The 16,966-nt window shown below is 34.9% G+C and overlaps 1 protein-coding gene across 5 annotated transcripts in view; it reads right to left on the bottom strand.

Moving 5' to 3' along the window:
• Positions 1-16,966, bottom strand: part of VPS13A (vacuolar protein sorting 13 homolog A) — a 115,268-nt gene that overhangs the window by 29,548 nt on the left and 68,754 nt on the right. For all 5 annotated transcript variants that reach the window (XR_013924803.1, XM_080371674.1, XM_080371673.1 and 2 more), the window contains exons 46-57: positions 15,739-15,842; positions 14,145-14,442; positions 12,579-12,974; positions 11,631-11,735; positions 11,387-11,533; positions 7,300-7,428; positions 6,482-6,615; positions 4,597-4,726; positions 4,015-4,250; positions 1,774-1,927; positions 785-931; positions 144-225 (exon numbers count right to left, since the gene is read on the bottom strand). Coding sequence is in view for 4 of the 5 variants with exons in the window: in XM_080371674.1 (XP_080227800.1) it covers positions 144-225; positions 785-931; positions 1,774-1,927; positions 4,015-4,250; positions 4,597-4,726; positions 6,482-6,615; positions 7,300-7,428; positions 11,387-11,533; positions 11,631-11,735; positions 12,579-12,974; positions 14,145-14,442; positions 15,739-15,842 (2,062 nt within the window). In the remaining variant the exon portion in view is untranslated. The remainder of the gene's footprint in view (positions 1-143; positions 226-784; positions 932-1,773; positions 1,928-4,014; positions 4,251-4,596; positions 4,727-6,481; positions 6,616-7,299; positions 7,429-11,386; positions 11,534-11,630; positions 11,736-12,578; positions 12,975-14,144; positions 14,443-15,738; positions 15,843-16,966) is intronic.

The following is a 16,966-nucleotide window of genomic DNA, read 5'->3' as shown; positions in this document are numbered from 1 at the left end:
GCTGCTTCCCTCTTATCTAATATTAGTATTTGTAGTCAGTAAGCGTATACAACTTCATCTGAAAAAGATGTGGTTAACTTCAGTATAAACAAGTTACCTTGTCATTTTAGAAGTAAGGATTATGTTAAACTAGAACAACAAACCTGAATCCAAGGTGATGGACTTTGGAGGTTTAATAGGATAGAACACAAAGGGAAATATGGCTCCAGGAATCTGGTTTTGTATCTAATAGGGGTAAGGACAGGACAAGGTGCAACACATTAGCTTTTAAATTGTGAAATATTTTAAATTCAGGACAAACACAAGAATTACGAACATTACCTTTACCATTCCACCAATTCAAAAGCAGAAAAAAGGTGCTACTGTGGTTCAAAACATCTCTATTTTAAAAATAAAATAATTCAATCCAAGTAGTCCAGAAAAGCTTCTCTAAGTTGGTGGCAATAAACTGTCCACAGAATTTTTGCAAAGGATTGTTTTTTAAAGACTTAAACATATACAAGACAACAAATGGCACCTATTTTTCTGTCGGTTGTGAAGAAAACCACAAGAAAAAGCATGGAAGATGAACGGTAAATGCTTTTCCTGAACAGTCATATAGCTGTCTGGATTTTCGTTTCTAGAAGCATTTAAGTAGTATTTCCAAAGACTGAGAAGTACTCTTGTAAAAGCCAATGAGTACAATTAAATTCAAAACATGACCAATCCAAACAATTTAAAAATAAAACCAACTGTCTAATTTACTTTTTCCAATAAATAACTTACCTTTTTAGACAAGCCTCACCTGTATCCTGTAAATTTGAATTCTGAAAGACTTCTGATGTGCAGATGAACTGTATTCTACTTTTAAAGCTGGCAAATAATTCCTTCTGATAGGAATCTCATTTGGTTGTTGAATTTTCATGTTCATTCCATTAGGAGTTAAACATACCTGTTGTATTATTAAAGAAAATCTGGTATGTATGCTAAATGTTTCAAAAGACTGCTTTTTATAGTATACTTTAAAATTTACACTGCTCGTTAACACTGTAAAGATAGCTTAGCAGTAAAAGTTTTGCAGCTTTCAACATAAAACTATCATATTTTGTCATAAATTTCAACAGAAGCATACATACAAATTACTGTGTTACTCAAGGGATTACTAGCATGGCTTTCTAAAGGAAAGTCAGAGTAGTATAATATCACTGTCTACAACTGAGTAAAACTGGCTTGTTTACCTACACCGTGTTCATTTACTTACAACACAATTCTAATGAGTATCTAAAAGTTATCTACAGATAAGGACAGCAGCATTTTGCGCATAATGTACTTCTACATTGCAGATGAACTTCCAGAATAATTTTTCATCTGTGTCTCATTAAATGACAGTTGAATTATCCCACAATAAGGCACTAGAAAAACATAAGATTTTGTGCTAAAACAAACAAACCAACCCAAAAAACTAACACCGTGCCTACCTCCCCAGTACAACAAATGAACCAAACGCTAAGCTTCTTCACTGTAGCTTTACGCATATTTAGTCCCATGACCTGCAAAAATGTTACACTGCAATTTCAAAATTACAGGCTAATAACAAGAAGTCTAAAGTAAGTTTTCAAACATCTATGGATTTTTTTGCAGGTATTTTTCTAGAGAAGTGTTTTCAAATGGATTAGGTAAATTAATCATCTCTATTTTCACTGGAAGTTTCTTCAAAAGATAGCAAAATTGATATATTATCTTTTATTTTTCCTGTGTATACACATAACGGAACTAGAGAATTATCATTATTACCAAAACATTTGATTCCAACTCAACGATCTTATTTTCTGAAGGAGTTAGCTCACTGTAGTCTTTGAATTCTTGTTCTAATTTATCAGTCTGCTTAACACTCATTGGTCTCCATCTTGACTTCTTCTTGGGTTTTGTCTCCCAAACCACATCAGAACTTTGAAGACAAAACAAAGGATCAAGGAGAAGGATTAGCTATTTCAAAACAAGTTTTATCTACCATAGTATGGCTTTTAATATGTCATAACCCTGGAATGAGAAACCACATCATAAAGCACTACTGCAGTAAACAAGTTACCCAAAATACCCACTGACTCCTTGGTACTAAGTGGAAGCCAGTCTCTCCAACATAAGGCAAAAAAGAAAATTTATGAGCAAGTTTGTATAGCTCCCCACCTTGATAAAGATGGGTAGGTAAGCATACTTAATCGGGAAGCTCCATTTCAACAGTACTGTCATCCATTACTCTACAATCTCCATGTAGTTTTCCTACTACATACTCCTACATCTATTTTAGCATAGCTGAATTTACGAGGAATTGAGAACTTCATGTCAAGATGAAATAAATGCCTCCTGAACTGTCTCTTATTTTTGATAGCTAGTGCCTTCACTCTTCCTGTCTAAATCAATAGATGGTGATTTCAATTTACACACTTCCTCTACAGACTTTATGGTGGGGGTTTTGGTTTATTTTGTTTTGTTGTTGTTGGGGTTTTTAAATGGTTTTCCAAAATGAGTTCTTTTCTTTTGTCTCTTACTTTTATTATTAATAAAACAACAACATAATTAATCATCCTTAAAAGGCACTGGATTCTCTTCTGCTTAATTCCACTTCATTCCACTGCTTCTGTAAAAAACCTTACAGTCAAAATGAAGGCACACAATAGGGCACAAACCACTTATCAGACAAATGGAAGGTGTTTCTTCTTTCCACAAGTCACTCTGTAGTCCACAAATACACAGCTTTCCAGACACAGCCCCATAATCCAATTTCTTTTAGCTACATCTGTGTCTGTGTTCAGAGACATAAATGGCAGAACCACCAAAAAACCCTGGTGAGCTAAAGGGCAAACCAGCTACAAAATAGAGTACTACCTTGAAATTGCTGGGAGTTTTCCCTCCCCCCAGTCTTTTTTCTTCTTGGTTTTTTCCTCTCACTTCTCAATGTGCTGTGATCCCAGGACTGGCATGGTGAAACTTGTTTCTGAATCAAGTTAGATACAAACTGCCTTCTCCATTTTAACAAGACATTCACAAATGGGAACGTTCTAAGTAATAGGGTTTTCTTCACCATACTCAAGGAATAATCTCTTCTCCTCGGAAAAAGCTTTCAGGATTTTGACATCCACTCAGGGTTTAACAAGAAAACAATATTATACTGACTATGGATGACTGAGTCCAAAAACCACCGATTCAGTGAAATCTCAATACTACTTTAAATCTAGATAACTAGCTGCCACTTTTAATGTGGTGTTTCCACTGTCTAGGTAGTTATCAAGAGTTCAGTTTCTCAGGCCAGGGCAAGGATTGGTATTTTCTTTGTGAATGACAGATATGAACATGTGAAGTACAAACTTATGTGAAATTTTTCCCTGTTTGTCTTACAGTGCAGTGCAAATGATTAATCAAAAGAAAAAACCCTCACTTTTTTACTTACCACAAGTAACCTCATGGCTAGGAATACATAAAATGTGTGGATTATGGTGATGATATACAACTGTCCCTTGAGCATTCTAAAAAGCCTGTTTGAATATGTAATAGCACACATCTCTTAAGCATTACGCAGGTATTTTTCTGCTTCCCTCTGAAACGCTACAGTAGAAAACCTAAAGTATTAAGAGCCTTGAAGCCACCACAATTTCTCAATCCAAACTAAAAAGAACTACAAGCTGCTACTCCATCAAAATTTTCAACACAGAATTCAGTAATTTGTTTCCGTAGAGGAGACAGAAAAATCCACTGATGTTAACCACCCCACAGATCTTACTCCTTACAGTTATTATTGCTCCCCAAACTACATGGACAGGGAAGTTTACCACACAGAGTTCCACATACTTGCTGCAAAAACATGTACGTCCAAAGACAGAAAGAATATGCATTAATATACAAGAATGTTTTCACTATGTGTCATAACAGTAAAACAGAAATGATTTACCAAGATCTTTTTCCTCTTCCATTGCACCCAAACCAAGTGAAAACACCTGAAGTTAAACAGTTTAGACTGTTGCACACAAAATAAGTTACCTTGTAATTCCTATGTAGGACACCTCTTGCTTTGTATAATTATTAACCAATGAAATTCCAACATCTTGCAAAGACAGAACAATTTCTTGTTCTGCTAGTTCTGCTTTTACACTTTCATAAGTCAATTTGAATACATTCTCGTCTTCAGTGATCAGGACAATACGCTGCAAACCTTCAAAAAATGACACCAAATAGACCATTTTTCTACAATCCAGGCTGAGTATTTCCATTTTGTCCTATGAAGAAAGGGAAAGTTTAAACAACTCCTTCCATCATCATATTTCACAAGCAAAAGTCTTAGCAAGACAAACAGCAATAGAAGATATTTTTTAAAGGTACAGGAAAATGAGATTTTTCATTATGAAGTTTTACAACAGTCTCTCTCTACACAGATGCTTCTGAACTGAAACCAATGCTTACTGGCATAAGCTTCAGCAAACACAGTGTTGTTACTGTTCCATGATTGAACCTCATATATGAGATTGCTGATCATACTCATTACACACGGAACGTCATACACATACTGATGAACAGGATAATAAGTTAGACAGCATTAAAAGGACATTCAGATAATAAACATACCTCTTTTGGGGTAATTTCCGCAGTTCTATTTCCACATTTCCATTTCAATTTTCTAGATCCTGCTGGGTCAGCCCAAGTATACAGTACTGCCTTATTTGGCTGAAGACAGTCTTCCATTTCACTGAGGGAGCTATAACAAAATGTTATTAAATTGTTAATATTTTGTGTCAATGACTTCTGCATTCTAGTATTTCAACAAGAACACTTTAATAACTATTTTTTCAAATAATGAAAACGCAAACTTAAAACAACATTGTGCATAAAAAACATGCATAAAACCATTCTCAGCACAACAATAAAAACAGTATTTATACTTCAAAATACATAGGAAAAAAGTATATACAGTAATTTTAAAATACTTATTTTCTTCCCCACTTCTGATTAAGAAGGAAATGTTAAGTAGAGAAAAAAAACCCAGACAGTGGAGCTTACAAGCTGATACAAAAAGTCAGGATTTGTGCTGACTAACATTAATATTCCAAGATAAGAAAAGCATGTTCAAAATCTGATGATTAGGAAAGGTTTCCCCTAAATGATTTGCTGAAGGGCAAAAAAAAAGGAAAAAAAAAAGTGCAGCGTTTAGCATGTGCGTACAGCACATATTTTCAGAAAAACGGATTTTTAAACTCCACTTCCCCTCACATACAGATAAAAACTGGTATACTTGCCTTCTACTCTGAAAGATGCCTACCCCAGGAGGAAAAGCAGAAAGGGAGGTGCTCATCTCTTCTCACTGGGACTCAGTGATAGTATAAGTGGGAAAGGTTCAAAGCTGTGCTGGGATATGTTTAAACTGGACATGAGGGAGCACTTCTTTACCAAGGGGGTTGACAAACACTGCAACAGCAGTGAGGTGGTCAATGCCCCGAGCCTGTCAGTGTTTAAGACTCATTTGGACAATACCCTTAAGGTGCTTCAGCTTTTGATAAGCCCTGAATTGGTCAGGCAGCTGGACTAGATGATCACTGTAGGTCCCTTACAACTGAAATGTTCTATTGTGTTCTCCATAGTTCATTACAAAAGTTACATATATGCTTATTAAATTTATACTAGGGTTTCCCAAAAGCCAGCTGAAAAGATAAAAATTAATAATATTTACAGATAAAAAACAAGGCAACAATTGACTGTATTCTTCAGACAGGAACATAGCGCTGCAGCTTAATTTGACTAGCAGCTCTTCCACTTTTCAATTAAAAGTCTGTAAACAACACTGCTATGACTGACTGAAAGTAAAAAATGGTAGAGACTGTTAGGCTTTTAAAAAGAAATAGGTCAAGAATGCTGTAGATATTGCTTACATGTCTCAGCACTGCACAGTAACTGCATACAGTAGCAAAGCGTTACAAAGACAATCCAGCTTGAGAACAGAACCATTACAGCTGCATGCAGAACCAAATTTTCACCAACTGCATATAATTTATATTTGAACTTTTTAACCAATTCTTTCAGATACTTCTCAACTAACTAAGATAGCATATTAAAAATCTCAAGTCTAATTACATTTACAACTCATTTGTTACCTATTCTGCACAGCTAGCACACCTGCAGAGCTCCAAAAAAGCCAAGCACATCGTTTGCCCCCACCAGGAATGCAAAGGAATATAGAGGGCAAGGCCACAAAGTTCATATAAAAAGAGACGCCAAAGCTTCTTTAACTCACAAGACAGCTTCTTTACTTGTAAAAACAGGCACAAAGCACTATATTACAATCCTCTGTTAAGAATTCATTATCTTCAATTTATAAAACAACAAATTTTTGCATGCTCTGACAAATTTAAGACATCCATTTCTTAAAAAACAGGCTTCTTAAGAAACAGGCGTACTTACAACACACAAAATAGTTTGCATGTCTCCATGCACACATCTACAGTAGAACTCTTCTTACCTTTGTCCATATTCAATAACTTCCTCTTTAGTATGGTTGATCAACAGAAATGGAGCTGCGCCATCATGATAATTAGAAAAAGTAATCACTGTAGAATGTTCGGTCAAGTTAACATCCACTGTAATTCCTCCAAGCTGTCAGGTGTAAAAATTATGAAGTGGTATGAATTTCTAGTAAAGCAAATTTAATTTAAATATTTTGGAAGACTTTTACTCTCATAAGCTAAAAACCATCAAATAGTCAAACAACCAACCCATTTTAACATGTCTTTAAAATATTTCCCTGATTTAACTACTAAGTAACAGGTACTGGAATTAGTAATCAAAAATCTGAAAGAGTTCTGTATAGTCAAAATTTAGGCTGGTAGTAGAGGAATCATCTTCGCATGCATTAATGCCCTCCAAAACATCTTACTATTAAAAGCACTCAAAAACTACTCCTAGATGAGACCGCACACAACACAAGTAAGTTTGGTGAAGTTGAGGTTACTTTTCAATGTAACTTAGCGTTACTTGAGAACTAATGTAAATATTTCCCAGCCTCAGCTAGAAAACACTAGCAAAACAGTGTTTCAGCTTCTGTAGATCAATTTCACAGAGAAGCAGTTAAAACAAAACACCTACTTCTATCAGAACACCTACAGTGTACACACTGGAAAGAGAGCGCATGAAAATGAGAATAATACACTTGCATATATATAAACCTTTCCCCAGCTTAAGTTTTGCAATACTTGCTTGTATGAGAAGACAGGAAGATTTAAAAATGGAAATTAAACTTATTTATGTTGTTTTACCTAATTTCCAAAGGCAGCCATTTACCTTGTTGTCCAAATGTAGGAGCAGACAGTTTTCTTGCTTATCAAAATTTATCTTCTTTGGGGGAAGATCAGAATTTTCAACTCTAACAAGCAGCTTGTTGGCATCGTTTTCAGGCCAAAAGGGAATACACTAGGAAAAAAAAATATATAATCAGATATTTTGAAGTGAGAAAATGAACTAGATGGTAAATAGTATGCACTTTAGCCCAAAGCTCATCTACTAAAATTCTACCCAAATGTGTAGTGAGTTGGATTAGAAACTCTACTAAAAGACCTAGAAGTAATTACTTACCTGAACACAGTAAATGGAAAGGAAATCAGACATAATTCAGACTACAGCGAAGAAACCAAGAAGTGAAGGAGCTAAATGTGAAAACTGTAAGACTTCATATTCACATGAAGTAGATTTGAAATGGATAATGTATACAAAATCTAGAATATAAAGCTAAGCATGCCTGCAACTGCAAAATGGCCAAGCTTGTTACAAAAAAAAAAAAAAATAATTGACAAAACTAGTCTTCCATTAACAGACTTCTTGCCAAATTAAGTAGGAATTACAAATTAATCTTAAAATTACAACCAATGACAAAAAAAGATAAATACACCCCGTAGTAATTTGAGTACACAGGACATCAGCATGCTAGCTGCTCTTTTGAAATATACACAAAAAATATAAATACACATATGTATGTGGGTATAAAACTTATAAAAAAAATTTGAAGCTTTAGGCAGCTAAATTAGAAAGGATGTTTTGCTATTCACATCCACCACTGAAATCATAGCCATTCTGGGTTTAAAAACTCCACAGACAATCCCTCTTCAATAGTTTGCACACAAATAAGTAAGACAAGATAGTGAACACAAAAGTTTTAGTTGTAACTAATGAAGAGTTTAACTAATTAGAAGAGTCCTGGCACAGGAACAAGCTATAACTAACAACAGCTTTCAACCAGCAAGAGCCAAAGTCTGTCTAGATACACCAGTCTTCCTGCATTTCAAACTGTTCACCTGCAACACTCAGAACTTCAGAAGCATCCTTCTCTAACACAGGTTAAGAAACAAAATGTTTATACTTAATTGTAACTGAATCCTAGAATTAAATCCTCAATGGTGAAAGACTAGTTCACCAACTTACCATGCCACTAAGTTCCCTTTCCCATTGTTTCTCACACCACAGGAAGCAGGAAGACAAAGGAAAAAAATATAGTTAAACAGCAAGATTGAAGGTGTTACCTACACCAACATGTATCCAACAGCCAAAGGAAATCTAAATTGTGTTGCAAACTAGCACAAAACATTGCAAGTCTCAACAAGGAAATTGAGAGTTCAAAGAGAATTCAAGGAGAACTAGTCAACAGTAAACAGAATTCTAAAGTCAAAACCAAAATAAGTAAAAATGACTGGTTAAACAAGAAGTTACACAAGCAATACTGATAACCGAAAAAAAATATTTTGTAATGGTCTTTAGCCACAGAATGTGTCACAAAATGATGGCATTTTCAAATATTTTAAGTGCTTCAGCAGACATTATATTTATACAACAGCCTCCATTACATTACAGAATATTTTATTTATATTTAGCAGTGGTCTCATGTACCGTCTTCAGTGATGTTTTCTTTCTTTCTAGCTATAAGGATGTACGTTGGTCAACTGTCCTGCGTTGCACCTATCTGAAGGACTGTCCTTGGCAAGCCATTTCATACTAATCACTATCCAACAACCAGTAGAACCTTTGAAGAACACTGCATTTTTATAAAAAATATTTAAAGTTTCTGATATATTGGCTGCTTCCCAGACAGGGAACATGTCCCAGAGAAGATGGGCTCTGCACAAGGATTGCTTTTTTCCCTGAGAACACAGGCTATCTGTCACTAAAAGAAGAGTGGATAAAAAAGAAAAGCAGCAGAAAGGACTCTGCTTTAATGACAAAAATAGAATGGGGGAGAGGGGGGCAAGCTGAGCTACAAAATAACATTTCAACAAACTTGTCAGTTTTTTGAAGATGAACCTGAAGTAAAAGAATAAAGTGAGAAGTGCTGGATAACAGAGTTCTGTATCTCAAGTACAGTATCAGATGGGAACTTTTTCCTGGAAATCTATCCTGGATGCCCAAATATAGAATAATAGTGTTTGGAAACCACCTAGATTAAGAAGAAATAAGAAACATAGTGGATTGAGCAACTAGGTTACAAATGAACAACCTTGGCAAACATAAATGTCACAACACAGACTTTTATAGACACTTTATCAAAAGGGAAAATACTGACACACTGTGGAAAGGCAAGCAATTTTAAGTTTGGAATAATTTAGGAGGGGATATGGATTCTTCTGTTGACCTCTACTATTCCATTTCATAAACTGCCATATCTAATCTTTCAAAGGATATTAGGAGTGATCCTAAAATCTATGAAGTCCTCCTACTTGATAACTGAAAGAAGACTAAGATCAAAATACAATTACGAAACACCTAAGAAACAATGACACTTGTGGGATATGGTAGAAAATTCTGTAAGCATATCAATAAAACAGCCAGCATAGGAAACGCCTATGTTGCAATGTATCTGAACTGTCATAACTATTACCTTTGAATTACAAGAATTTTAAGAAAAATTCAAACGTGTTTGTAAAATAACGCAATTTATTCTAATAAAAACTCTCTATCAAATATAAACCACAAAACACCAAGAATAAAATCAAACTGTATTTTCTCAGAGTAAAACGTTAGAGATTAAGTGGATCATCCTATTATACATGAACCTTTGTCATTTCAGAGCTTTATCAATGAACTAGACGAGGAATCATGCATGTAAAGAAAAAAAACTACCTACAGTCAAACAAAAGTTAGGTTCAGAGGAACATAAGAATATTAGGAAATATAACAGCTGTGTAGGCTTATGGAAAACAGCCTATTCTTGAGTAAAAGCAAACTTCTCTGAAAATAATGACTAACATTACGGGAAGCTGAACTGACTTACACAGTTAAAGATCTAATCATTGTGTACGCTTAAAAGTTACAGTGGAACAATGACAACATAAAGCAAGCAAAGTAGTATTAATTTCATAAATTTAAAAAGATATTTAAATGGTATTTCTCTTCCATAATCATTAAAAATAAAAAGCACACTTAAGAAGCATATGGTTGAAGGTGCCAAATCTATAACAAGAGCTGGTTACTAATCTGATTTTAAAATACTCTTTAACTTTGGTATTTTACTTTGCAAGCATTTTTGGTAACTATCTGAATACCTACAATGCTAAAGAAAAGTGAGAAGGCCTCCAACCACACTATTTGTTGAACTCCGTCTCTGTTTTGGATATGTACTTTCCAAGACTCAAAGGAAAGGAGGGATATTTCACTCTTCCCAGAAGGTAGTATGGATCACTTTCAGCTTTCATAGACCTTCAACACTACCCCAGACATGTGTTGCTTTTCCTGTGTGTCCTGAAGGAAGGCATGATGGCCTCAAAACTCAACACACATACAAAACATAATTGTGGGATACCACAGTGCAAACAGCCAAGCTGCACATCCAGTCTGCAACAGACCTCTGCAGCGTAGAAAAGCCCAAATGCCTCTTCCACACCAATCGGCCTGGGGGCCAGTGATCCCTCTCTAGAAATTATACATTAAGGACTGAAAAACATCAGTGAGACTAGTCCCAGAAGAACAGTTTGGAACTATCTGAACTAATCCACATGAGGGATTTTCTTTCTGTATGAAAGCGGCATGACCCATACCAGGTCAGCCAAACCACTCTATCAGATACCACTGCAAAAACAGAACACAAGTTTCAGTGCCGCTGCAGAGAGAGAGATAATATCGTAATAGAACAGGTCTTTCTTATTCTATTTATAATGCAGATAACAGAAAACATTCCAAGTATAACAAAGCAGCTTTACAGTATGTCCTAAAGCAACAGTGAGAAAAGGTAACACGACACAAATACTTTATTGAAGAAGCACAGTATGTTCAGACACTGTCACTGAACACTTAAGCATGGCTCGTATCTTTCATCAGTGGGTGTTCAAACCAGTGGTTTCTTTCCCTGAGAGAAACAATTCAAAATAGCTTCAAAATTTAAGTTTACCTGTTGTAAAACAAGGGGAATCCACTTTTCCTTGCCTTCTTCAGCTACTTCCAAAGTGTATTTGCTTCTATTTGAGATCATAAAAAATGGAGTGAAAGTTACAATTCTAGTAATGTTAAAACTGCTGTTGTTTATGGTGACACCAACCTGTGAATAGATAGATATTGTTAGAAATACACTGTTCCTTTCTTGAACTCATTCGTATCTTCTGAAAGTAAGATTCAGAAAGATAAATTTAACTCACTTGATACTCCTTTTTATGACTCTTGCATTTCACAGAACCATGACTTCCAACAGTGTCCAGGGAAAACTGATCAGACAGTTCACTGTCAGTTACCATAAGTTGCACCTATGAAGAAATACCTTGAATTAATTTTTGGTTTACAGACACTGACAACATTTAAAATTATATATAAAGTACGCATATATATAATCATAAATTTAAGTGCATACTTGAAATCTGGTGTTTCTATTACAAAGTCAAGACAATTGTCAGTATCATCTCACAAAGATACTTTGTACCACCCTTAGTTATAAGCTATGTGAAATAATCATTGTAAGTCTAAGATACTCCAGAAGAAGACACCAGGTAAGAAAGCTTTCCAAAACATATCACAATTAAAATCTCAAAGGCAGATCAACACAGTCGGGTGACCTCTCCTATATCATTCTTCCATGAGTAATACTCAACATAAAAAAACTCACATTGTAGACTCAAACAGTAAACTACCTCTTAACCTTAGCCTACTACCAACTCAGACCCAATCTACAAATCACCACTGCAAGTATTCTTTTTTCAAGTAGCATTCTTTTTTCAAATAGGAGCATTCTTTTTTCAAGTAGCAAAGCTTTACATTTCTCACACAGCTTCTATGTCTTATTTGGAATAAGGACCTCTTTTGATACAGTCTAAATGGAATAAAGGCAATTCTTTCCTTTAGGAAACACTGCTCAGTGAATTTCCTTTCTTTCAAAGATGAGAATCCTTCTAAACAATACCTCTGATAATGTGAATGTCCCATCTCAAACATATCTGACAACGCACTTCCTTACACTCTTGCATTTAGACAGAGATAGGTTTCATGCCCTTTACAGAGCATAGCATAGTATAGATAACTTTCAAAGTGTAAAAACACTGTCATACAACAACATAGGGGAGTACAGAGTTGCCAGGTTTTACAAGATACAATACCTTGTTATTTTGGAGGAAGTTTTTGGGCTGGAAACTAAAAAGGAGTGGCTTTTTGTAATCCGGAGGATGCTTGCGGTGAATACCATCAGCTTTATATTGCAACATTCGACCAGTTTTATTTACCAGCCAGTACGGACTGTGAATTGCTATAACCATCTGCCCAGTTCTGTAGGTCACATGGACAGCGATATCCAGTTCAGTCTTATCCAACTCCGTGATGCAGCAAAACGTTGTGAAGCTGATGTCAGGTAGATTGCTTTTTATATGGTACTCACTTTTCCAATTTTGATCAAGATAGTTAAGTAACTGTAAATCTAGTTTTGTTTGATCCAAGACTGCATTATGAATCTGGGCTGAACATCCTTCTTGTAGAGTGTCATATTTTTTCCCATTTCCCTTTTCAAGAAAAACCAAACAGTGTACATTTATGAGTCACACTCAACATTCCTAACAATTTATTTTCTAATTAGCTTTGAAAATTAAGTTATTTAGATAAAATTTTAAAATGCTTATTATACTATTTAACTAAGTAACATTTTTAAATGTCTACCTTAATACAACATTTTACAGAAAAAAGAACCATGCATGGTTATCAATATTTAACACCAAAAAAAATCTGTCACCAAATTCACACACATAATCATGCTTAAATGATAGATTCCTTGCACTAAATTTGAATTTGTAAGAGACAAACAGAAGACAGCCTGCTATCTCCATACATTTTGTAGAGGCCATGGTCTTCAGCTCTAGTAATTGTGCATTTGTGACAAAATTTTATGATTAAATTCTGTTTGAGTCCCAAGTATTAAATGCTAAGACTATCTGAAAAAAAAAAATTTCACTGTCTCCCATCTATATTTCTATTAGTCTAACTCTACATCAATAAGCAGTGGGACACAACCACGGCAGATCCACAGAATGAAACACTTTGTGCTGAGGAACCAATGTCCACACTGTGCACATTTTAGGTGTTTTACTTGAGACCAGCTCTCGTCTGGCCCTGGAATGAATGCCTATAAAAAGTCAAAGTGCATGGAATAATTTAATTTCATCCAAAAAGAATATGAAGTCCGGCACTACACTGCCTGTCACGCCAAAACCTAGCAAAAAGGAGGCTTTGAGAATTTGTTAAAAGCATGCTACTGCTAGAAGTCAGTAACACTGACAGCCCATAAAATGTTACTGTAGACTGATACACTTTTCATTTGAAGCAGTCAATAGCTGACATGAAAAACTAAACTGTTTAATTACACTCAAGCTGCACTTGAGCAGCAGAAAGTGCCTCTCTCACAGAGCCGCAAACATATATGCAAAGTAAAGCTTAACACCGTACATCTAAAGTATGGCTTATTACTAATGATTAATACCATTTCTTTTCACATCTGGTGCTGGTCCGTTTCTGTATATATAGACTTGCCCTTACAAGAGCTGTAAACCTGCTTCACAAATAATCTTAACAGAAGCCCTTTCTTTTAATACCGATCTATAAGCATATTTCAACCAGGTGGTCAGCTTTCATACCATAAGTGGGAAACATCACAAAAAATTTAAACATTAAAGATTTACCTCTACGGAGTAACTTATCTGGTAAGGAAGAAGATTGCGGAGAAGAACAGAAGGCCACAAATGAACAACACATGGAAAATTCCATTGATCTTCTGCACATAATGAAGATGTCAATGTGTCTTTTACAGGAACAATATTGATGATAAGTGAGTGGTTAGTTGACCTCACTGACTGGCATTTCCTTTGTAATAAACTGTCCACATTTTTCATAATTTCATCAAATGTAATTCCCTCACACATATCATATTCCCCATCCACTCCATTTTCACTGGGTAGTGGTTGCAAACTCAGTATGGATCTGTAAATGAAAATGTTTTTTAAACACTCAGTGAGACTGAATTTTTCAATTATGACAGAGTACTGTGCAATTCTAACAATCTAGATATGGATCTTGGAATATTTTTGAGTTAATTCATTGCCTTCCTTTATCTCGCTTAAAAGAGGAAGCATGGTCTGGATCCCAGAAGTTAACAGAATTGTAAAACACCTGGGTCTTTTTGTTCCATACCTCTACATACGTCCCTTGCAAACAAGGGACTGTTGGAGATTCTTATGAAGAAGCTACTGAATTCCCTTACAAGTGCTGCTATATTCCTGTTCCAAGCAAAAGGTCTGGATAAACAATTCACTGCTATGACAGGTCTGCAGAAAGTGTCCATCTTTCCTATCAGATAAAGCCTCAAGTTTACGGATTATTTACAGGCATGACTTTTGGAAGGCAACTGCTTTAATCCAACCAGCTGCTCCTTGACTGAAGATTTTTGTTAGTAAACATTTCCTGACTGCCAAGTGCAACTCATCCATGTATCTGTGCAATGAATCAGAATGTCACTAAACCTTCTTAAATAAAATACAGATAGTTAGAAATATTAATGAACTTACCTTATCTACAGTAAAATGTAATTTATTTAATGAAAGAAATACACATCTGTCATGTTGAAAAAAGAATGGGGAAAGGTTTGGGGGAAAACCAGAAAGAAAAAGTCTCTGTAATCATAAAAAACAACCACAGCCAACTTAGCAGCCTAAGAGTTGGTGACAGTTCAGTGAAATTGTACATACAAACCCACTGCAGTTTTAAGTGGGTATTAGCTTAAGGGTGCTAAAAGCATAGCTATGCTGGAAGCCAAGTCTTTCTGAGACTGAAAAGTCTTTTTCTACACCTGTGATAGAGTTTAAGCGTATTTGATTTCTGTGATTCTGAATTAAAAACTTGAAACTAACAAAGACTTTTTTTATAAAAAGCTGCAACACATCACTAGACACCACTACACAAAGGAGAAAAAAAAAAGTCTGTTCTGTGCAGATAACAATCCCTGCATTTCAAAAGCAACTGGGATTGGATTCTTAAATTAACAGCTCATTTAAATTGTTCAGTAAAATGGATTTCAAAAAAAAGACTTCCCATTCAGGAATTAAACAGTATTGTTTAACTCAGACTAGATGCTCTGAGAAGATCCTACCCAACAATGACAGTACAGTATTAATTACAGTGTAAGGTAGCAAACATTTTTTTTTAGCGCAATTCTATGGATACACTAATCAACAATGTATAAACATATTCGGTGATAAAAAAGCAAGGCAATAGAAGTACCTGTAAGATGACAATGGTATGTTGAATTCATTTCCTGGTGAAGCAGTCCCTAAACATCTTCCTTCCTCAAAAATATTTAATGGGATTGAAAAATGATTCCTTATCTATGTGAAATAAAAATACAGCAACATACATTAGAAAAAACTGGAAAGATAAAGTGTTTTGAGCATAATACAGCAACAAATGAGAACTCTTTCATTGTTCATCTTACCCATTTAGCATTCAAGGTCAGGTATTTCAAAATAACTGTCTCTAATACCAGAAAATCTCCTTAAATAATTCAGTTGTGTAGTTCAATGCTATATTTTAATCATGAAATTAATACATTAGATGTAAAATTATTTTCAAGGAGAAACACAGAGCCCTGGAAAACCAGAGACAAATCTGAACTGTACAACATCTTTCCAAAGAACTTTCTCCTAAAAATGTAACAGATACAAGGGTGTGGGGGTCAAAAATCTATACAGCAAAAAACACCAAGGAAGTCAAATATTTATTTAAGGTTAAACCACCAACGCCCATTATGATTTGGGGTGCATACAGTTTTCTTGTTCTTTGCAAACATTTTTTTTTATTTCATTGTTGATTTAGTGGCATTATTTGCTCTAGGAAAAAATTTAAAATCTAACTTCGGGAAGAATAAAACAGTAAATCTGGTTATTAACCAAGTCATAAACCACTTGTGCAAAACCAGCAAGTGAAATGTAACAGGGACATTATGACTATAGAACACTGATATCTGGAACATCCCTGTAGTTGTAAACTATATTGTGTCTATTAAAAATACTATTCAATCAAAAGAGTCACATGCTTGAAGTGCTCACTCTTCAGCTTACTTGGTATTAAATATGAAATTCATGTATCAATGGCACAGGATGAAAAAAAGAAGTAATCCAATTGAAGGATAACCTTGTGGAGCCAAGTGTAAGATTAAGTGAGGTTTGATCACTTCACACAAAACAAACAGTTCAACTAGAGTTAAATTAGAGCTAGTATTAGAAAACATTACTGATTAATTATCCTGATTTAAATTCTGGTCCATTTCCGTCCTCACCCCAGTCCCTGTCCATCACTTTGAAAAAGCTTTTTATTCTTAAAAATCTCTTCTAAACTACCTTGTAATACCAAACAGCAAAGTTATGTGAATTGTTCAGTAAGATTTTTAAAAAAACATACTTAAAAAAAGTTTTATTTAAAGACTACAGGATTCTTTTCAGTCGTTAAAATA

This window comes from Falco punctatus (assembly GCF_963210335.1).
Source record: "Falco punctatus genome assembly, chromosome: Z".
Classification (NCBI taxonomy): domain Eukaryota; kingdom Metazoa; phylum Chordata; class Aves; order Falconiformes; family Falconidae; genus Falco; species Falco punctatus.
This window is presented reverse-complemented; position numbering and strand designations above follow the sequence as displayed.